Source organism: Pelobates fuscus, chromosome 2 (genome assembly GCF_036172605.1).
Source record: "Pelobates fuscus isolate aPelFus1 chromosome 2, aPelFus1.pri, whole genome shotgun sequence".
Taxonomy (NCBI): Eukaryota; Metazoa; Chordata; class Amphibia; order Anura; family Pelobatidae; genus Pelobates; species Pelobates fuscus.
Window position 1 is genome coordinate 446950882 of NC_086318.1, and position 23488 is coordinate 446974369.

General features: G+C 44.2%; 1 protein-coding gene across 3 annotated transcripts in view; it reads right to left on the minus strand.

Annotated features, from left to right (window-relative positions):
* Positions 1 to 1542: 1542 nt before the first annotated feature.
* Positions 1543 to 23488, minus strand: part of SLC29A1 (solute carrier family 29 member 1 (Augustine blood group)) — a 102732-nt gene continuing 80786 nt past the window's right edge. For all 3 annotated transcript variants that reach the window (XM_063444156.1, XM_063444154.1, XM_063444155.1), the window contains exons 3-13: positions 22474 to 22555; positions 21333 to 21625; positions 16691 to 16830; positions 14902 to 15036; positions 11787 to 11884; positions 10047 to 10131; positions 8642 to 8715; positions 7637 to 7745; positions 4035 to 4120; positions 3217 to 3416; positions 1543 to 2600 (exon numbers count right to left, since the gene is read on the minus strand). In XM_063444156.1, coding sequence (XP_063300226.1) covers positions 2489 to 2600; positions 3217 to 3416; positions 4035 to 4120; positions 7637 to 7745; positions 8642 to 8715; positions 10047 to 10131; positions 11787 to 11884; positions 14902 to 15036; positions 16691 to 16830; positions 21333 to 21625; positions 22474 to 22555 — 1414 coding nt within the window. In that variant the 3' untranslated portion in view covers positions 1543 to 2488. The remainder of the gene's footprint in view (positions 2601 to 3216; positions 3417 to 4034; positions 4121 to 7636; positions 7746 to 8641; positions 8716 to 10046; positions 10132 to 11786; positions 11885 to 14901; positions 15037 to 16690; positions 16831 to 21332; positions 21626 to 22473; positions 22556 to 23488) is intronic.

The window sequence follows — 23488 nt, forward strand, 5'->3', positions numbered from 1 at the left end:
TGTATAACAGCTCCACAGCAATAATACTCTCAGTAATGTGTCTGAGTGTATAACAGAGTCCCACAGCAATAATACTCCCAGTAATGTGTCTGAGTGTATAACAGAGCTCCACAGCGATAATACTCCCAGTAATGTGTCTGGGTGTATAACAGAGCTCCACAGCAATAATACTCCCAGTAATGTGTCTGATTGTATAACAGAGCTCCACAGTAATAATACTCCCAGTAATGTGTCTGAGTGTATAACAGAGCTCCACAGCAATAATACTCCCAGTAATGTGTCTGAGTGTATAACAGAGCCCCACAGCAATAATACTCCCAGTAATGTGTCTCAGTGTATAACAGAGCTCCACAGCAATAATACTCCCAGTAATGTGTCTCAGTGTATAACAGCTCCACAGCAATAATACTCTCAGTAATGTGTCTGAGTGTATAACAGAGTCCCACAGCAATAATACTCCCAGTAATGTGTCTGAGTGTATAACAGAGCTCCACAGCGATAATACTCCCAGTAATGTGTCTGGGTGTATAACAGAGCTCCACAGCAATAATACTCCCAGTAATGTGTCTGATTGTATAACAGAGCTCCACAGTAATAATACTCCCAGTAATGTGTCTGAGTGTATAACAGAGCTCCACAGCAATAATACTCCCAGTAATGTGTCTGATTGTATAACAGAGCTCCACAGTAATAATACTCCCAGTAATGTGTCTGAGTGTATAACAGAGCTCCACAGTAATAATACTCCCAGTAATGTGTCTGAGTGTATAACAGAGCTCCACAGTAATAATACTCCCAGTAATGTGTCTGAGTGTATAACAGAGCTCCACAGCAATAATACTCCCAGTAATGTGTCTGATTGTATAACAGAGCTCCACAGTAATAATACTCCCAGTAATGTGTCTGAGTGTATAACAGAGCTCCACAGCAATAATACTCCCAGTAATGTGTCTGAGTGTATAACAGAGCCCCACAGCAATAATACTCCCAGTAATGTGTCTGAGTGTATAACAGAGCTCCACAGTAATAATACTCCCAGTAATGTGTCTTGAAACTACAATAACTGTGTTTAGAAATCAGTCTGTGTAAATAAGATACGTTGTTTTTGTTATAAATTACATTTTAGTTCTGCGAAATTTCAGGTGACATAACGATTTATAGAACAGCCCCTCCCCTGGCCACACCCCCACTCACACCCCTCAACTTAAAGGGTCTCCCTGTGACCATGTGAAATGTTGAGTGGTCTCTCTATGTAAATCCAGTTGTGATCAGTACTGCGGATCTTCGAGCGATAGAGAAGACCCTCTCGCAACTGCCTTAGAGGGGAGTTCTAGGTTTGAGAAGGGAAAGGTGGTCTCGCAGACTGTCCGAGCAATGCATCATAAATAAATGTATCACCGTGCTATGAAAATAGATTGTAATAAACAATATATTTCTAAACTCGCCCGTCCCATCACTAGCACTCTATTACATTATACTCTGTTCTAGAATTCTGTTCTTTGGTGAATCCCAGATCCTACGAATAGAAATAAAAGCACTTCATTTACACACAGAAGGAAAACAATACCTTTTATGTTATTTAAATCACTCTAACAAGCAGAACATGTTAATACATGAAAACAAACATTCTCCTTGATACAAAGGAAAGTCCTTTAAATACAATTCTTTTTGTTTGGAACCAAAGCGCAATGCCAAAAAAAGATTAAAAATAATAATAGGAAATCATTCAATTATTTGTTTCTCCAAAAAAATTAAAATAAACTAATAAAAACCCTGTAAACATTTAGAGCACAATATAGTGAACGGTTAATGAAAATGTCTAGCAATATACACAGAACTAATAAAATACTGCAGCCTCCGGGAATCTGCAAACAGCCAATCGCTAGAAATCCACAGCACAAGCCATTTAGATCCAGGACTGCGGCCCTTGCCGTTCTACCACGGAGCTGCGGCAGTGAACAGGTTAAGGAAGGGGCATGTGGCGGTGAAGGGGTTAAGGTGGGGACCGGTGATGTTCCCCAAGGGATTCCACGAGGTTATTCTTTGAATGTGAAGCTAAGATTAGAGTATCTGAAGGGAAGGCATAGCGGACTTCGAGAATTTATCCAGTTTGGCTAATTTGGCCTGAAATTCAAAATTCACCTTAAATTCTCACTTTAGTAAATAACACGGCCTGTGTTGTCATAGTTGAAGGAATTAAGAGAACCATCCAGAGCTCCACCGCAACAATCAGGGATATTTAACCGAAAAATACAAACACACACACACACACTGCCTGCTGGTCCGTAAATTCCTGTGTTCTGGATCACAGGTATGTGGGGGGCACCATGTATTTTTCATGTGGCAATAAGGCCTTATAGACCATGAGGTGTCCAAGGGGCAGGGTATGTCAGTTTACGAGTCCGTATGAAGAAGCTGGGCAGACGCCATGTTATAGAGAGAGGTATCGCTGGAGAGGAGTCCACGCAGATTCATAATCAGGTCTCTATCAAACAAGAACTCTCAGGATGAAGGAGAATCCTGCTCCCAAAGCCAGGCCTAACGACAGGAAAAACGCCATGATGGCGCCAGAAGTCTCTGCTTCGTGTACCTCCACCTTCCTGTATGGAGGAAACATACATTAGAGGGAAATATCACCACGGACACACACAGAGGTAGGAGTCTAAACAATGGAACACTTACAGGGTTAGTTACAAAGGTGAGAAATCAAAGTATTTTTCCAGCCTGCATATTTTGACCTTAAAGGAACATGTATTCCTAACGCGATAGTGTCCTGTAGCTTGTTAGGTGTTCACTTTGAGTTCATGAAAAAAGGTGAGTTTTACCGACCTCCCTCATCTCGCTGCTATCTCCTCAGCGGAGAGCATCAACCCAATTCATCTCCGTAGGAAAGGCTCCAATAAAACTGTGCTTTAGTTATGTTTAACTCCCTCCTCACAGAGGCGTCTGTAGGGGATGCCACTCAAGGTACGTTAACCCTGGAAACATTTCTACAAAACTACAATGTTTTACACTACAGGACCATATCACCCAGAACACTTTCTTGAGATACATCAAGGAGATGAAGTGGTCTGGATGCCTTTATTTGTCCTTTAAATTGGAAACTTTGAATTCTCACGTTGGTGAATAACCCTGGCAATTGCTCGAAATATATTTATTTACTGTTAAATTCTAATCATGACTACTCACAGCATATAATCTGATTGCTGCACTTACTTGGGCCCGAAGCACATACACAGGCTCGCGAGGTAGCCATTGGACAAGGCGAAGATCACCATGATACAGATATACCAGGCATCGTGGGCAAAGAACACGGGTAGGTAATTACGAGGGCTCACATTGCACAGCATAAAGAGAGGCAAGAACACGAGACGAGTTATTACCATAATCGGGAGCAGTTTACTGTCCTTCCCAGGCTGTGGGAAACAACCAAATAAACAGGGTTATTAGGCACACAAACAACATTTCATTGTGCTCTCTTTTACCTCATTGGACAGCAAGGGGCGTGACCACACCCATGAGGAATGTGACCCCACCCACAAGTCATGTAATCCACCCATGAGTGTGAGCCCGCCCATGAGCTATGTAACACATCCACGAAGAATGGAACCTGCCCACAAGAAGTGTGACCTCAACCACGAGGAACATAACCCACCCAGGAGGAGTATAACTCCTGCAAGTAGGCTTTCCAACTCCCCCTGTAATTTTACCCAATTTTAAACAACACAAAAACAAACACCCTTTTTAGACGATTTAGACTTTTTGTAAAATACCCAGCTTGAGGTAAATTATGTATCATTTGATGTCATAAATGCATTAGAAAAGTCTAAATATTTGAAAATGCTTTTCATATTGCCAATAAAACAAACAAGCTTAGTAAATGTGAATGACCGTACGGTACCAGAAAATTAACTATTGTAAAATGCGCCGGTCCTGAATAAATAGTATCATTCCCTCCATCTATCGCTCCCTCCTCAGCGGAGACCCTTCACCAGCATATCCCTAAAAACAAGGCAAATCCCAACTTTACTCACCCACAGACAGACAGCAGTGATGCTTCGCCCCGCCCAGTCAAACAGGTTAAACAACAGGAAGCAAGAGACAGGAATAAAATATATACCTGAGGAAGGGAAAGGGACAATGCTGCACATTAATACTAAGTATCAACTATCTATTATATAAATAATTCTAGTCCATATTCATCATCTGTGTCTTTATACAAAACATGGTCACCATATGTCCTTATTACAACACTGGGTAACGTATACCCACATTAATCAATTTAACATTAATGCATGTGAAGATCAGACAGGAGAGACGGCAGGAGCCAAATGTTTCGCCTATAGAAACCGCCTACCTATACCGAATGTTTCATCTATAGAGACCGGCTACCTATACCGAATGTTTCACCTATAGAGACCGGCTACATCTACTGAATGTTTCACCCATAGAGACCGGCTACCTATACCGAATGTTTCACCCAAAGAGACCGGTTACCTATACCAAATGTTTCACCTATAGACACCGGCAACTTATACCGAATGTTTCACCTATAGAGACCGGCTACATCTACTGAATGTTTCACCCATAGAGACCGGCTACCTATACCGAATGTTTCACCCAAAGAGACCGGTTACCTATACCAAATGTTTCACCCATAGAGACCGGTTACCTATACCAAATGTTTCACCTATAGAGACTGGCAACTTATACCGAATGTTTCACCTATAGAGACCAGCTACCTATACCGAATGTTTCACCTATAGAGACCGGCTACCTATACCGAATGTGTCACCTATAGAGACCGGCTACCTATACAGAATAATTCACCTATAGAGACCGGTTACCTATACAGAATGTTTTACCTATAGCAGGGGTTCCCAACCCAGTCCTCAAGTACCCCCTACTAGTCCAGGATTTAGGGATTAACCTGTTGTGTCTAAAGTGTTTTTTTGTTTTTCTTTTCTAAAAACACCTTAGACACAACCGATACCCCACTCCCTCTAGAATGTAAGCTCATTGAGCAGGGCCCTCCACCTCTCTGTTCCTGTACGTCAAATTGTCTGGTTAAAATTAGATGTCTTTTAGTCCACCCATTGTACAGCGCTACGGAATGTGATGGCGCTATATAAATAATAAAATAATAATAACTGGGCTTCTATAGAGACTGTCTATAAATACAGAATGTTTCACCGATAGAGACCGGCTACCTATTGTCATTTAGGGCCCCACCAGTTGCTCATGTGTGGGGGCCGGGGGGAGGACAATAGGTTTCCCCCTCCCATTATTGTCGTTTAGGGCCCCCACCCGTCGCTCATGGGTGGGAGCTGGGGGGCGCTTGGTCCCCCCCTTATTGCCACTTAGGGCCCCCACCTGTGGCTCATGGGTACCCTATGTCCCACGTTTAGTTGAATAGCCCCCACTCGCGGGACACGGGTAGGGGCTCAGGGCGGGGGACAACACTGTCCCCCCTGCTAGTTTATAGATGCCACACCATGAGGGCCAGTTATTAGAAGGGGAGGGGGGGCTTTTTTTTTTTTCAAACAGTGAGCAGCCACAGGCTGCTCACTGTTTAGTAGACATGCCCCTACTTGCAGCATAGTGGATAGTGGCATTCGGGAGATTTCAATCATGGTGGGCTTAGGAAGTGGCGGGGAGCACCAGTGGGGTACCTCAGGGATCTGTACTTGGACCCATTCTCTTTAATATTTTTATTAGTGATATTGCAGAAGGTCTTGATGGTAAGGTGTGTCTTTTTGCGGATGATACTAAGATATGTAACAGGGTTGATGTTCCAGGAGGGATAAGCCAAATGGAAAATGATTTAGGTAGACTAGAAAAATGGTCAGAGTTGTGGCAACTGACATTTAATGTGGATAAGTGCAAGATAATGCATCTTGGACGTAAAAACCCAAGGGCAGAGTACAGAATATTTGATAGAGTCCTAACCTCAACATCTGAGGAAAGGGATTTAGGGGTGATTATTTCTGATGACTTAAAGGTAGGCAGACAATGTAATAGAGCAGCAGGAAATGCTAGCAGAATGCTTGGTTGTATAGGGAGAGGTATTAGCAGTAGAAAGAGGGAAGTGCTCATGCCATTGTACAGAACACTGGTGAGACCTCACTTGGAGTACTGTACACAGTACTGGAGACCCTATCTTCAGAAGGATATTGATACCTTAGAGAGAGTTCAAAGAAGGGCTACTAAACTGGTTCATGGATTGCAGGATAAAACTTACCAGGAAAGGTTAAAGGATCTTAACATGTATAGCTTGGAGGAAAGACGAGACAGGGGGGATATGATAGAAACATTTAAATACATAAAGGGAATCAACACAGTAAAGGAGGAGACTATATTTAAAAGAAGAAAAACTACCACAACAAGAGGACATAGTCTTAAATTAGAGGGACAAAGGTTTAAAAATAATATCAGGAAGTATTACTTTACTGAGAGGGTAGTGGATGCATGGAATAGCCTTCCAGCTGAAGTGGTAGAGGTTAACACAGTAAAGGAGTTTAAGCATGCGTGGGATAGGCATAAGGCTATCCTAACTATAAGATAAGGCCAGGGACTAATGAAAGTATTTAGAAAACTGGGCAGACTAGATGGGCCGAATGGTTCTTATCTGCCGTCACATTCTATGTTTCTATGTTTCTATGCTCCCTGCAGCTTCTATCTTTACATATTACAAGGAGGGAGCTACGTGCTGGTAGCTCCCTCCTTTGTAATAAACTAAAGAAACGAACACCGATATTCGGTGTTTGTTTGTTCGTCTGACATTTCTATTCATCCATTTGTCTTTCTGACGAATTAATTGACGAAATTGCCGTCATGCGTGGGGATTTTATAGTGCTATCTAGTGTGGGCAGATGCCGTGTCCCACAGGGCCTTCATCTACCCACACAAAGATGGCGGCGCCCAGGTCCTAGGTCCGGGCACAAAGTAAAGATTTTAAAAAAGGTAATATGGGGGGGCCTAGGTGCATATGGAGGTGACTAGGGGGGGAGGGGGGGAATTAGATGTATTGGAGTCGGGAGAGGGATAAAAAAAAAAATGATGCGGCCATGACAGTGCCGCTTTAACTGCCATTGTTTAAACCCTTGTCATATCTTCCTGGAGTCAAAACCAAGATCTGTTCCTGGTTAATGGGAGACACTAACCTTTTACATCCATTACCTTACATGGATTCTGTCTGTAGTGAGTTCACTATCTTCCCAATGAAAACCATCTCACCATCAACAGTCCAGGCCAGCCCATTACCCTCCAGTTTAACCCATCTCCAGTCATGGACCTCCAATTTAATACATCTCCAGTCCACTAAGCTCCAGTTTAACCGATCTCCAGATGAACCCATCAATGGGTGAGTCCAGTACTCTAACCTACCGTCTAATTGACAGTGGTTGAGTTGATCTTGTTTAGGTACAAAATCTTTGGAGATGGTCATTGTTGTAGACAATGTGCTTGCCTACATCATGATATATCTAACTGTGGTTCAGTAATGTTGGCACCACAAGCCATCTCTTCACTTTAGACAGACAATCGAGAGAGTAAATCCTTCTTCAATTTGTTCAAAGCCTGATTCTTCTCTACCTCTACCATGACCCACTCATTAGGAAAGGTCAATCCAACTTACTCCAACTCGAGTCCCCTGCAATGGTGGATTTTACATCAGCGGTGACAGAGGGGAAAATTCCGATGGTGACGGTGAACACCAAGCAGACGGACAGAGCCATGACCCATATCTAGAGACCAGGAGAGAACAAATAAAACATTCCTGTAATCAGAGGGGTAAAAACATCAGATAAATAAAAAACACCTAGGCACTCACTGTGATCAATCAATAAGGATGGGCTGCAGTAGATCAGCAAAGATTCCCAAACCTTGCTTAGTATACAGATTGTAGACATGTGCATTCGTTACTGGACGAATATGATTTCGTCCGAATTTTGTGACTTTTTCGTATTCATTTACTAAAACATAAACCAAAGTCCTACATACAAATTATATATGAAATGCATTACCTTTTCTTTTCAGTTCTTCCGTTTAACCCCTTAAGGACCAAACTTCTGGAATAAAAGGGAATCATGACATGTCACACATGTCATGTGTCCTTAAGGGGTTAATAGACTCAGTGCTGCAAGAGAATTAACCCCCACAGCACTGAGGAGAAACAAAAAAAAACTTCTGCCCCTACTTGCTATACTGTAAGTAGGGGCATATCTAGTAAAGAGTGAGCAGCCAGTGGCTGCTTACTGTTGTAAAAAAAGACCCCCCAACATTCTAATAAAGTGCCTCTTAGTGGGGCACCTTTAAAAATGATCCACCTCGTGCACCATGAGCAGCGGGTGGGGGGCCCTCACATACAATGGTGGGTGACCTACTGCCTCCCCCCAATGGGTGGGGGCTCTAAGATACAATAGGGGGGACCTACTGCCTTCGCCGGCCCCCACCCATGAGCAGCAGGTGGGGGCCGTAGTTTCAATAGGGGGGGGGGAGAACTCCTGGAGGAGGTGGGGGGGGGGGGGTAGAACTCCTGGAGGAGGTGGAGGGGGGGGGGGGCTAGAACTCCGGGAGCAGTGGGGGGGGGGGGGGAGGTAGAACTCCTGGGGGTGTCACAAGAGAGTCAGACATTACAGACCTTTTTTAAAATATTGATTATTGATGGTTTCGTAGTTTCTGGTTCTTTATCACCGGCCTCTGCTTTACTACCATCTGAAAGGGTTAAAAAATGTATAAATCTATTTGCAGTTGGTTGCCTCCTCCAGCATTCTCTTTCCTGCCCCGTAAGATACTGTTCCAAACTCTGCTTGCTAGTTTTGGGTAGTTGCATATGTCATAATATCACCTTGTAACCCCTCCCCCCGAGTGCCATCCCCTTGTAACCCCTCCCCCTAGAGTGCCATCCCTTGTAACCCCTCCCCCCAGAGTGCCATCCCTTGTAACCCCTCCCCCCGAGTGCCATCCCCTGTAACCCCCCCCACCAGTGTGCCATCCCTTGTAACCCCTCCCCCCGAGTGCCATCCCTTGTAACCCCTCCCTCCAGTGTGCCATCCCTTCTAACCCCTCCCACCAGTGTGCCATCCCCTGTAACCCCTCCCTCCAGTGTGCCATCCCCTCTAACCCCTCCCTCCAGTGTGCCATCCCCTCTAACCCCTCCCTCCAGTGTGCCATCCCCTGTAACCCCTCCCACCAGTGTGCCATCCCAGGTAACCTGTCTCATACCAGTGTGCCATCCCAGGTAACCCCTCCCACCGGTGTGCCATCCCCTGTAACCCCTCCCACCGGTGTGCCATCCCAGGTAACCCCTCCCACCGGTGTGCCATCCCAGGTAAACCCTCCCACCAGTGTGCCATCCCAGGTAACCCCTCCTACAGGTGTGCCATCCCAGGTAACCCCTCCTACAGGTGTGCCATCCCAGGTAACCCGTCTCATACCAGTGTGCCATCCCAGGTAACCCGTCTCATATCAGTGTGCCATCCCAGGTAACCCCTCCTACAGGTGTGCCATCCCAGGTAACCCGTCTCATATCAGTGTGCCATCCCAGGTAACCTGTCTCATACCAGTGTGCCATCCCAGGTAACTCCTCCCACCAGTGTGCCATCCCAGGTAACCTGTCTCATACCAGTGTGCCATCCCAGGTAACCTCTCCCACCAGTGTGCCATCCCAGGTAACCCCTCCCACCAGTGTGCCATCCCAGGTAACCCGTCTCATATCAGTGTGCCATCCCAGGTAACCCCTCCTACAGGTGTGCCATCCCAGGTAACCCGTCTCATACCAGTGTGCCATCCCAGTTAACCCGTCTCATACCAGTGTGCCATCCCAGGTAACCCCTCCCACCAGTGTGCCATCCCAGGTAACCCCTCCTACAGGTGTGCCATCCCAGGTAACCCCTCCTACAGGTGTGCCATCCCAGGTAACCCCTCCTACAGGTGTGCCATCCCAGGTAACCCGTCTCATACCAGTGTGCCATCCCAGGTAACCCCTCCTACAGGTGTGCCATCCCAGGTAACCCGTCTCCCATTGATTTCTGTTGAAGTCTCACCTTTTGTCAGTAAATCTTTCTTCATTTCCAGCTGTGAATTTGTGGAATCTTTTACGTTTTCCTCTGTGTAATATCGGTAAAATTCCTGCAACAGAACAAGTGGAGTTGGGCGCCGTGCCAGTCACAGGATACCCAGTTATATCACATAGTGTGAGCTAGCAATGCCCATCAATGCCAGTCACAGGATACCCAGTTATATCACATAGTGTGAGCTAGCAATGCCCATCAATGCCAGTCACAGGATACCCAGTTATATGACATAGTGTGAGCTAGCAATGCCTATTGTTGCCAGTCACAGGATACCCAGTTATATGACATAGTGTGAGCTAGCAATGCCCATCGATGCCAGTCACAGGATACCCAGTTATATCACATAGTGTGAGCTAGCAATGCCCATCAATGCCAGTCACAGGATACCCAGTTATATGACATAGTGTGAGCTAGCAATTCCCATCAATGCCAGTCACAGGATACCCAGTTATATGACATAGTGTGAGCTAGCAATGCCTATTGATGCCAGTCACAGGATACCCAGTTATATCACATAGTGTGAGCTAGCAATGCCCATCGATGCCCATCAATGCCCCACATACACTAATTCCAGCAAAGCTGGTGGTCAGTGTTATGGTCATACACCAGAAGGAAAGAGATTGGGGGGGGGTGAAGACAATTCCAAGGATCCTCGGGGTCTTAATTTAGACTTTGAACTTATTCATTTTTATACTTATAGGTTTAGAAGATTTTTTTTCTATTTCTATTAGTATTTTTAAATAGTGATTTTTTCACTTTATCCACTATCTTTTTAAGCTCCATTCACCCTCCCATGGATTTCTCTATTATATATATTCAGCTACCATGTATTATTTTGAATAATATATTTTATACTTTCTGTACAGCGTTACTCATCCAGTAACACATTCTGTTGCATTTTCTATGATGTTTTCTCTCTTATAACTTTAAGACGTATTAGTTACTGAATAGTTATGGCTTATCTTATGAGTATGTGTTGTTACACAAAGCCGGAATAGAAATTACGCAGAATTACGCTGACCAGAAATGATGTCAGACGGCACACCGATCGGAAGCACCTCACATGTAACAGATGAAGTAATTTGGCCGGTGAACACACCGGTCTTATCAGAGACATTGAGAAAGACTGGAGAATAGTCGAAACACATCTGATCTTGGAAGGACTTTTAATCTACTTTTACCTACGCATATACAAATTTGTGTTTCATTTGTTTTAATATATTTGTCTTCGCTTTTTGGAAACACTCCACTGGAGTCACCCACAAGTGATATCCATTTGCCTGTTTAGGCAGCATTGGGCACATTATACAGAGCCTGGTACGGCTCTGCAATCTGTGAGTGCAACCATTGATTATCCTCATATCTGGATGTATTAGCAGTATACAAAATTTGTTGTACTTTCTGTTTCAGGCTCTACATTTTAAACCCACAAACAGTATTTCTGTCCAGAAGTATATTATTTATTTATTGGACACACTATGAGTGATTTGTCACACTGTGTATGTTTTTTATGGTTCACGTCGGGAAAGCACCTATTCACACACTCTGTGTAATTTAAAAAAAGAATTAGAAGTGCCACACATCTGGCCACGCAGCCGTTGGGATGCTCCGCGCACGCAGCCGTTGGGACGCTACGCGCACGCCGCCGTTGAGAATCTCTGGGCAAAACCCGGTCCACCTCTTACTTTTTGTATTTTGCAAAGTACTTACCAGCTTGTTAAGAGCCAAGTATGCAAGGAGTGCGAGTAAGATTACCACACACGCTGTAATAAAATAGCCAAAAGCACTGTCCTCCAATGAAGAGCCACCTGGGGATAAAGAAAGGGCACATAATGCAAACCATGTTACTGGGAGACAAGAGAAACACGGGCCGGAGTTAGTGGGAGACAAGAGAAACACGGGCCGGAGTTACTGGGAGACAAGAGAAACACGGGCCGGAGTTAGTGGGAGACAAGAGAAACACGGGCCGGAGTTACTGGGAGACAAGAGAAACACGGGCCGGAGTTAGTGGGAGACAAGAGAAACACGGGCCGGAGTTACTGGGAGACAAGAGAAACACGGGCCGGAGTTACTGGGAGACAAGAGAAACAAGAGAAACACGGGCCGGAGTTAGTGGGAGACAAGAGAAACACGGGCCGGAGTTAGTGGGAGACAAGAGAAACACGGGCCGGAGTTAGTGGGAGACAAGAGAAACACGGGCCGGAGTTACTGGGAGACAAGAGAAACACGGGCCGGAGTTACTGGGAGACAAGAGAAACACGGGCCGGAGTTACTGGGAGACAAGAGAAACACGGGCCGGAGTTACTGGGAGACAAGAGAAACACGGGCCGGAGTTACTGGGAGACAAGAGAAACACGGGCCGGAGTTAGTGGGAGACAAGAGAAACACGGGCCGGAGTTACTGGGAGACAAGAGAAACACGGGCCGGAGTTAGTGGGAGACAAGAGAAACACGGGCCGGAGTTACTGGGAGACAAGAGAAACACGGGCTGGAGTTACTGGGAGACAAGAGAAACACGGGCCGGAGTTACTGGGAGACAAGAGAAACACGGGCCGGAGTTACTGGGAGACAAGAGAAACACGGGCCCGAGTTACTGGGAGACAACAGAAACATGGGCCGGAGTTACTGGGAGACAAGAGAAACACGGGCCGGAGTTAGTGGGAGACAAGAGAAAGACGGGCCGGAGTTAGTGGGAGACAAGAGAAACACGGGCCGGAGTAACTGGGAGTCAAGAGAAACACGGGCCGGAGTTACTGGGAGACAAGAGAAACACGGGCCGGAGTTAGTGGGAGACAAGAGAAACACGGGCCGGAATTACTGGGAGACAAGAGAAACACGGGCCGGAGTTACTGGGAGACAAGAGAAACACGGGCCGGAGTTACTGGGAGACAAGAGAAACACGGGCCGAGTTTCTGGGAGACAAGAGAAACACGGGCCGGAGTTACTGGGAGACAAGAGAAACACGGGCCGGAGTTAGTGGGAGACAAGAGAAACACGGGCCGGAGTAACTGGGAGACAAGAGAAACATGGGCCGGAGTTACTGGGAGACAAGAGAAACACGGGCCGGAGTTACTGGGAGACAAGAGAAACACGGGCCGGAGTTACTGGGAGACAAGAGAAACACGGGCCGGAGTTACTGGGAGACAAGAGAAACACGGGCCAGAGTTAGTGGGAGACAAGAGAAACACGGGCCGGAGTTAGTGGAAGACAGGAGAAACACGGGCCGGAATTACTGGGAGACAAGAGAAACACGGGCCGGAGTTACTGGGAGACAAGAGAAACATGGGCCGGAGTTAGTGGGAGACAAGAGAAACACGGGCCGGAGTTAGTGGGAGACAAGAGAAACACGGGCCGGAGTTACTGGGAGACAAGAGAAACACGGGCCGGAGTTACTGGGAGACAAGAGAAACACGGGCCCGAGTTACTGGGAGACAACAGAAACATGGGCCGGAGTTACTGGGAGACAAGAGAAACACGGGCCGGAGTTAGTGGGAGACAAGAGAAAGACGGGCCGGAGTTAGTGGGAGACAAGAGAAACACGGGCCGGAGTAACTGGGAGTCAAGAGAAACACGGGCCGGAATTACTGGGAGACAAGAGAAACACGGGCCGGAGTTACTGGGAGACAAGAGAAACACGGGCCGGAGTTACTGGGAGACAAGAGAAACACGGGCCGGAGTTAGTGGGAGACAAGAGAAACACGGGCCGGAGTAACTGGGAGACAAGAGAAACATGGGCCGGAGTTACTGGGAGACAAGAGAAACACGGGCCGGAGTTACTGGGAGACAAGAGAAACACGGGCCGGAGTTACTGGGAGACAAGAGAAACACGGGCCGGAGTTACTGGGAGACAAGAGAAACACGGGCCGGAGTTACTGGGAGACAAGAGAAACACGGGCCGGAGTTAGTGGGAGACAAGAGAAACACGGGCCGGAGTTACTGGGAGACAAGAGAAACACGGGCCGGAGTTAGTGGGAGACAAGAGAAACACGGGCCGGAGTTACTGGGAGACAAGAGAAACACGGGCCAGAGTTACTGGGAGACAATGAGAATAGGGACCGGAGTTACTGGGAGACAATGGGAATAGGGACGGGAGTGTTACCAGGAGACCAGAGTTACTGGTAGACAATGGTAATATAGACCGGATTTACTGGGAGACAATGGGTATAGGGACCTGAGTTACTGGGAGACAAGAGAAACACGGGCCGGAGTTAGTGGGAGACAAGAGAAACACGGGCCGGAGTTACTGGGAGAAAACAGAAACACGGGCCGGAGTTACTGGGAGACAACAGAAACACGGGCCGGAGTTAGTGGGAGACAAGAGAAACACGGGCCGGAGTTACTGGGAGACAATGAGAATAGGGACCGGAGTTACTGGGAGACAATGGGAATAGGGACGGGAGTGTTACCAGGAGACCAGAGTTACTGGTAGACAATGGTAATATGGACCGGATTTACTGGGAGACAATGGGTATAAGGACCTGAATTACTGGGAGACAATGGGAATAGGGACTGGTGTTGCTGGGAAACAATGGGAATAAGGGCCAGACTTACAGAAAGACAATGGGGATAGGGACCAGAGTTACTGGGAGACAATCGGAATAGGGACAAGAGTTACTTGGAGACAATCAGAATAGGGACAAGAGTTACTTGGAGACAATCGGAATAGGGACAAGAGTTACTTGGAGACAATTAGAAGTTGGTTGGAGATATGGGAGGATCACACATTTTTGTTTCCTGTTTGGGGCTCTATATTTCCAGAAGAGACATCTACTGTTATTATTGGGAGTGAAAAGTCCAGCTAACGGTGGAGATAAAGTCATACTCACTGGCAAGAGCACAGATCATAGAGAAAGCAGCAAACGTTCCTGCCAGACCCTGGCCACTCATTATGGGAGTCGTGTAACTGGCTGGGAAGAGTGCAGCCAATCCAAAAAGGCTGCCCTGCAGGAGAGCACCAAATGCTGCCAGGGAGAGAAAATAAATCAGACAGGAAAGACTAGTGAGCAATGACAGCAAGACAAGTAGACACAGACAGACATACACTCTGCAATGCCCAGAGACATACACACAGATTCAGAACTGCGTACAGTCAGACAAATAGAATCTGTATTGTCACAACAGAAAAATATATTTTTGTGACAATATTTTGTAGTTGTATTTATAAATGCGCGCACACACACAGATACATCAAGTTCACATGATAGCACACGCATAGATATATAGTCCGTGCGATAGCCAACACACATTCACAGAGTCCGTGCGATAGCCAACATACATACACAGAGCCCGTGCGATAGCCAACACACATACACAGAGTCCGTGCGATAGCCAACACACATACACAGTCCGTGCGACATCGCGCGCACAGACACATCGTCCGTGTGACAGCGCGGACAGACACATCGTCCATGTGACAGCGCGGACAGACACATCGTCCGTGCGATAGCGCACACAAACACATCGTCCGTGCGATAGCGCACACAGACACATCGTCCGTGCGATAGCGCACACAGACACAGAGTCCCTGCGATATCTCTCAGACACAAAGGACATTGGGAAGGGAAACCTTGTAATGTTGTGTTGGAGAGCTCATGTTAGGGGTCTGTGCATAAAAGCCATGAGTGGCTTGAATAAAATCAGTTGACTCTCAGAACTATGTTTCGTCTGGAATGGATGCTTGCATGTTTAACGGTTCTAGTCTGGCTGAGAGGAGGAATTAGCGGAGGTAACCAGTCGGGTTACCCGGAGTCCGCTGCACAGAGTTCATGCGGTAGCACACACAGACACATAATCCATGCTATAGCACACACAGACACAGAGTCCTTGCAATAGTACATACACAAACACAGAGTCCATGCCATAGCACACACAGACACAGAGTCCTTGCGATAGCACAGACAGACACAGAGTGCTGTGATAGCATACACAGACTCCATGTGATAGCATACACAGACACAGAGTATTTGCGATAGCAAACACAGACACAGAATCAATGTGACCACATACACAGAATCCATGTAATAGCATACACAGACACAGAGTCCTTGCGATAGCACACACAGAATCCATGTGACAGCACACACAGACACAGCATCCATGTGACAGCATACACAGACTCCATGTGATAGCACAGACAGACACAGAGTCCTTGCGATAGCACAGACAGACACAGAGTCCTTGCGATAGCACAGACAGACACATAATGTCCTTGTGATAGCACAGACAGACACAGAATCCATGTGATAGCACACACACAGACACAGAATCCATGTGACAGCATACACAGACACAGAGTCCTTGCGATAGCATAGACAGACACAGAGTCCTTGCGATAGCACAGACAGACACAGAATCCATGTGATAGCACACACACAGACACAGAATCCATGTGACAGCATACACAGACACAGAGTCCTTCCAATAGCACACACAGAATCCATGTGACAGCACACACAGACACAGAGTCCTTCCGATAGAACACACAGAATCCATGTGACAGCACACACAGACACAGAGTCCTTCCGATAGCACACACAGAATCCATGTGACAGCATACACAGACTCCATGTGACAGCACACAGTGAGTTCAAGTGCGCACATAGTCACAATACTTACAGTTAATAAACACAATCTTTAGCATGGTGAGTGTGAAGAAAGTGACAGGTGAGAAGCTAATCTTCACAAATATTGCTGTCAGCAAAAACACCAGAAAAATTGCGACCAAGCTGCCTGCGATCCGGATATTCTGTGAGATCCTGATCCAGATTGAGGAAGAGAAGAAGATATGTAATATGCGTGCCACTCTTCATACTATGTACTAATCTTTCTAAGTGGCGTGATTGAGCTGGGATTGGGTGGTACGCTGGCTCACAGTGATAGACATGGGGTTAGTAGTGAGATTAGTAGTCATCCCAGGTGTGGCACAGTTACAAGAGTGGTCAGCTAGCATTGCTCATTAATTAATTCAGGGATTGGTGACATTAGGGACTGGTGACATTAATGAATTCAGGGATTGGTGACAATAATTTCAGGGATTGGTGACGTTAATACAGGGATTGGTGACATTAATGAATTCAGGGATTGGTGACAATAATTTCAGGGATTGGTGACGTTAATACAGGGATTGGTGACAATGAATTCAGGGATTGGTGACAATAATTTCAGGGATTGGTGACATTAATACAGGGATTGGTGACATTAATACAGGGATTGGTGACATTAATGAATACAGGGATTGGTGACATTAATGAATACAGGGATTGGTGACATTAATACAGGGATTGGTGACATTAATGAATACAGGGATTGGTGACATTAATACAGGGATTGGTGACATTAATGAATACAGGGATTGGTGACATTAATGAATACAGGGATTGGTGACATTAATGAATTCAGGGATTGGTGTCATTAATACAGGGATTGGTGACATTAATACAGGGATTGGTGACATTAATGAATACAGGGATTGGTGACATTAATACAGGGATTGGTGACATTAATACAGGGATTGGTGACATTAATGAATTCAGGGATTGGTGACAATAATTTCAGGGATTGGTGACGTTAATACAGGGATTGGTGACAATGAATTCAGGGATTGGTGACAATAATTTCAGGGATTGGTGACATTAATACAGGGATTGGTGACATTAATACAGGGATTGGTGACATTAATGAATACAGGGATTGGTGACATTAATACAGGGATTGGTGACATTAATGAATACAGGGATTGGTGACATTAATACAGGGATTGGTGACATTAATGAATTCAGGGATTGGTGTCATTAATACAGGGATTGGTGACATTAATACAGGGATTGGTGACATTAATGAATACAGGGATTGGTGACATTAATACAGGGATTGGTGACATTAATACAGGGATTGGTGACATTAATGAATACAGGGATTGGTGACATTAATGAATACAGGGATTGGTAACATTAATACAGGGATTGGTGTCATTAATACAGGGATTGGTGACAATAATTTCAGGGATTGGTGACATTAATACAGGGATTGGTGTCATTAATACAGGGATTGGTGACAATAATGAATTCAGGGATTGGTGACATTAATACAGGGATTGGTGACATTAATGAATACAGGGATTGGTGACATTAAATGAATACAGGGATTGGTGACATTAATACAGGGATTGGTGTCATTAATACAGGGATTGGTGACAATAATTTCAGGGATTGGTGACATTAATACAGGGATTGGTGTCATTAATACAGGGATTGGTGTCATTAATACAGGGATTGGTGACAATAATGAATTCAGGGATTGGTGACATTAATACAGGGATTGGTGACATTAATACAGGGATTGGTGACATTAATGAATACAGGGATTGGTGACATTAATACAGGGATTGGTGTCATTAATACAGGGATTGGTGACAATAATTTCAGGGATTGGTGACATTAATACAGGGATTGGTGACATTAATGAATACAGGGATTGGTGACATTAATGAATACAGGGATTGGTGACATTAATACAGGGATTGGTGACAATGAATTCAGGGATTGGTGACATTAATACAGGGATTGGTGACATTAATGAATACAGGGATTGGTGACATTAATACAGGGATTGGTGACATTAATACAGGGATTGGTGACATTAATGAATACAGGGATTGGTGACATTAATACAGGGATTGGTGACATTAATACAGGGATTGGTGACATTAATGAATACAGGGATTGGTGACATTAATACAGGGATTGGTGACATTAATGAATACAGGGATTGGTGACATTAATACAGGGATTGGTGACATTAATACAGGGATTGGTGACATTAATGAATACAGGGATTGGTGACATTAATGAATACAGGGATTGGTGACATTAATACAGGGATTGGTGTCATTAATACAGGGATTGGTGACAATAATTTCAGGGATTGGTGACATTAATACAGGGATTGGTGACAATGAATTCAGGGATTGGTGACATTAATACAGGGATTGGTGACATTAATACAGGGATTGGTGACATTAATGAATACAGGGATTGGTGACATTAATACAGGGATTGGTGACATTAATACAGGGATTGGTGACATTAATGAGTACAGGGATTGGTGACATTAATACAGGGATTGGTGACATTAATGAATACAGGGATTGGTGACATTAATACAGGGATTGGTGACATTAATACAGGGATTGGTGACATTAATGAATACAGGGATTGGTGTCATTAATACAGGGATTGGTGACATTAATACAGGGATTGGTGACATTAATGAATACAGGGATTGGTGTCATTAATACAGGGATTGGTGACATTAATACAGGGATTGGTGACATTAATACAGGGATTGGTGACATTAATGAATACAGGGATTGGTGTCATTAATACAGGGATTGGTGACATTAATGAATACAGGGATTGGTGACATTAATACAGGGATTGGTGACATTAATGAATACAGGGATTGGTGACATTAATACAGGGATTGGTGACATTAATGAATACAGGGATTGGTGACATTAATGAATACAGGGATTGGTGACATTAATACAGGGATTGGTGACATTAATGAATACAGGGATTGGTGACATTAATACAGGGATTGGTGACATTAATACAGGGATTGGTGTCATTAATACAGGGATTGGTGACAATAATTTCAGGGATTGGTGACGTTAATACAGGGATTGGTGACAATGAATTCAGGGATTGGTGACAATAATTTCAGGGATTGGTGACATTAATACAGGGATTGGTGACATTAATGAATACAGGGATTGGTGTCATTAATACAGGGATTGGTGACATTAATGAATACAGGGATTGGTGACATTAATACAGGGATTGGTGACATTAATGAATACAGGGATTGGTGACATTAATACAGGGATTGGTGACATTAATGAATACAGGGATTGGTGACATTAATGAATACAGGGATTGGTGACATTAATACAGGGATTGGTGACATTAATACAGGGATTGGTGACATTAATGAATACAGGGATTGGTGACATTAATGAATACAGGGATTGGTGACATTAATACAGGGATTGGTGACATTAATGAATACAGGGATTGGTGTCATTAATACAGGGATTGGTGACATTAATGAATACAGGGATTGGTGACATTAATACAGGGATTGGTGACATTAATACAGGGATTGGTGACATTAATGAATACAGGGATTGGTGACATTAATGAATACAGGGATTGGTGACATTAATACAGGGATTGGTGACATTAATGAATACAGGGATTGGTGACATTAATACAGGGATTGGTGACATTAATGAATACAGGGATTGGTGACATTAATACAGGGATTGGTGACATTAATGAATACAGGGATTGGTGACATTAATACAGGGATTGGTGACATTAATGAATACAGGGATTGGTGTCATTAATACAGGGATTGGTGACATTAATACAGGGATTGGTGTCATTAATACAGGGATTGGTGACAATAATTTCAGGGATTGGTGACGTTAATACAGGGATTGGTGACAATGAATTCAGGGATTGGTGACAATAATTTCAGGGATTGGTGACATTAATACAGGGATTGGTGACATTAATGAATACAGGGATTGGTGTCATTAATACAGGGATTGGTGACATTAATGAATACAGGGATTGGTGACATTAATACAGGGATTGGTGACATTAATGAATACAGGGATTGGTGTCATTAATACAGGGATTGGTGACATTAATGAATACAGGGATTGGTGACATTAATACAGGGATTGGTGACATTAATGAATACAGGGATTGGTGACATTAATACAGGGATTGGTGACATTAATGAATACAGGGATTGGTGACATTAATGAATACAGGGATTGGTGACATTAATGAATACAGGGATTGGTGTCATTAATACAGGGATTGGTGACATTAATACAGGGATTGGTGACATTAATGAATACAGGGATTGGTGACATTAATGAATACAGGGATTGGTGACATTAATACAGGGATTGGTGACATTAATGAATACAGGGATTGGTGTCATTAATACAGGGATTGGTGACATTAATACAGGGATTGGTGACATTAATGAATACAGGGATTGGTGTCATTAATACAGGGATTGGTGACATTAATGAATACAGGGATTGGTGACATTAATACAGGGATTGGTGACATTAATGAATACAGGGATTGGTGACATTAATGAATACAGGGATTGGGGGTCCCTAACGTGGCACATTAATGAATACAGGGATTGGTGGTCTAACAGTATCACTTACCTGCTGTGTAGCATGGAGTTGAGGCAGGTGAAGATGAGCAGAGGGAGCATTGCACACAGAGTCATCACATTATTAAACTTGCTCTGCAGGTAGGTTTGCTGTGGGATTGCCACGGAGGACATACTGTCATTCCCTACCACGGATGTGATTGGTGGACTGCCCTCAGGGGTTGCCTCCGTAATGAGAACAGAAGATGTACTAGGTCCAAAGTCACCCTGGCCGCTGCGCTCTAAATGAGGGACATCCTGTACATTCGGCAAATGACCATCCTCAGTGAGGCGACTAGTGAAATACTGACCGAGAAAGCAGAAACACAACATTACCGACTGGTGGAACAGTGGCCCATTAGTATATTGTCTGGTACACTAAGCAAAAGAGATGCAAACTCCCATCACAGCTGCCTGCGATCCGTGAACTCACGTGGCACAAACCTGGCAGTCTGGGATCAGTGCAGAACATTAATATTTACATGGGCTGAAAAGAGCCTTCCTCACATAGCTATGAAAAAAAACTATTACAAATTATATCCCTGATTATAAAATTTTTGCAAAAATTCATTCAGTTGATGTTTAAATATCCATAAAGACTCTGATAAAACCACCTCTTCAGGCAGAGGATTCCACATCATTATTATTATTACGGTAAAAAACCCTTTCCTTTGCCTTAGACTAAATCTCCTTTCTTCCAGTCTAAATGTGTGACCTTGTCTCCTATTTGTAAATAGATTATATGAGGGCAAACTCAGCCCCTAATTTCTATAGTAGTTACATAGAAACATAGAATGTGACGGCAGATAAGAATCATTCGCCCATCTAACCTGCCAAATTTTCTAAATACTTTCATTAGTCCCTGGCCTTATCTTATAGTTAGGATAGCCTTATGCCTATCCCACGCATGCTTAAACTCCTTTACTGTGTTAACCTCTACCACTTCAGCTGGAAGGCTATTCCATGCATCCACTACCCTCTCAGTAAAGTAATACTTCCTGATATTATTTTTAAACCTTTTCCCCTCCAATTTAATGCCCCTCTAATTTAAATCAGCTGCTGGGAGCAGTCCCCAATACTCCGATCAGCTCAGTCATTGCTCGACTCCAGACCATGGTTACTCTGGGAACGGACGCTGCAGGTTTAATACTTACCATGGTTGCCGTCATGAAAAAATTCCATGGTAGCAGAGTGCCGAGTCCAAGCATGAAGAATATTAACCAGACGGCATTGTACCTGCAGGAGAGACAGACAATACATTAACCCTCTGCAACCCCCCACCATGCACCTACAGGACTCCTCCAAACCAGGTACCACAATCTATACAGCATCCATCACGGCTCCAAGAAGAAACATCTATGAAATAAGCACTTTATTAGACTCCTTTACTGATCTTAATGAACTCTGCAGCACTAGAAACATCTTACATCTTCTTACAAGGTCACGCTACAAAAAGTTTTTAAAATGAAATGTGTGGGGTTAGTTTGTTTTTTACAATTTATTATGTTTCATATTTAATGATTATTATTTGTATTTATATAGCGCCTATGTATTCAGCGCGTGTTACAATTTTATAAAGGGGGAAATTTCATAACAAACTAGAAAAGCTACAATTTCTGGGGAAATTGTGTGAAGTGTTCTTGCCTCCACCAGCAGTCTACAACTGGAGTGGGCGGAGTAACAGTTATTATTTATTTATATAGCACATTTAATTGCAACGTTGTTGCCCAAAGTGCTTCACAGTTACATTAAAACATACAGTTATAAAAACATTAGCAGGTGTACAAAAGGCCCTGTCTATGACATCACTTGCTGCTGCAGCCTGGCACAGGTCAGAGTATTTTGGCGGTAGCCATCTTCAAACGGTCGTATTTTAAAAACTATAAATCCTTCAGTGAAGAGCTTTATATTGTGAGAATCACAAGACCCAGACCTACATTTTGATGCATAGTATGTCAATATTAAAAATGAAGGCACAGTCGCAGTTTAGAAATTGCCCTTCAAATGTGAGCTTTGCAGAGTGGAGTTTCAATGAATGTCAATGGACGGCGTGAGTTGCAAACAAATGGTCATATTGTGATAAGCAAGAACACTTAATAATAATAATAATAATAATATATATGTGAGATAACATTAAGTGGTCTTGCTATGGGTACGTTGTGAGAAGAA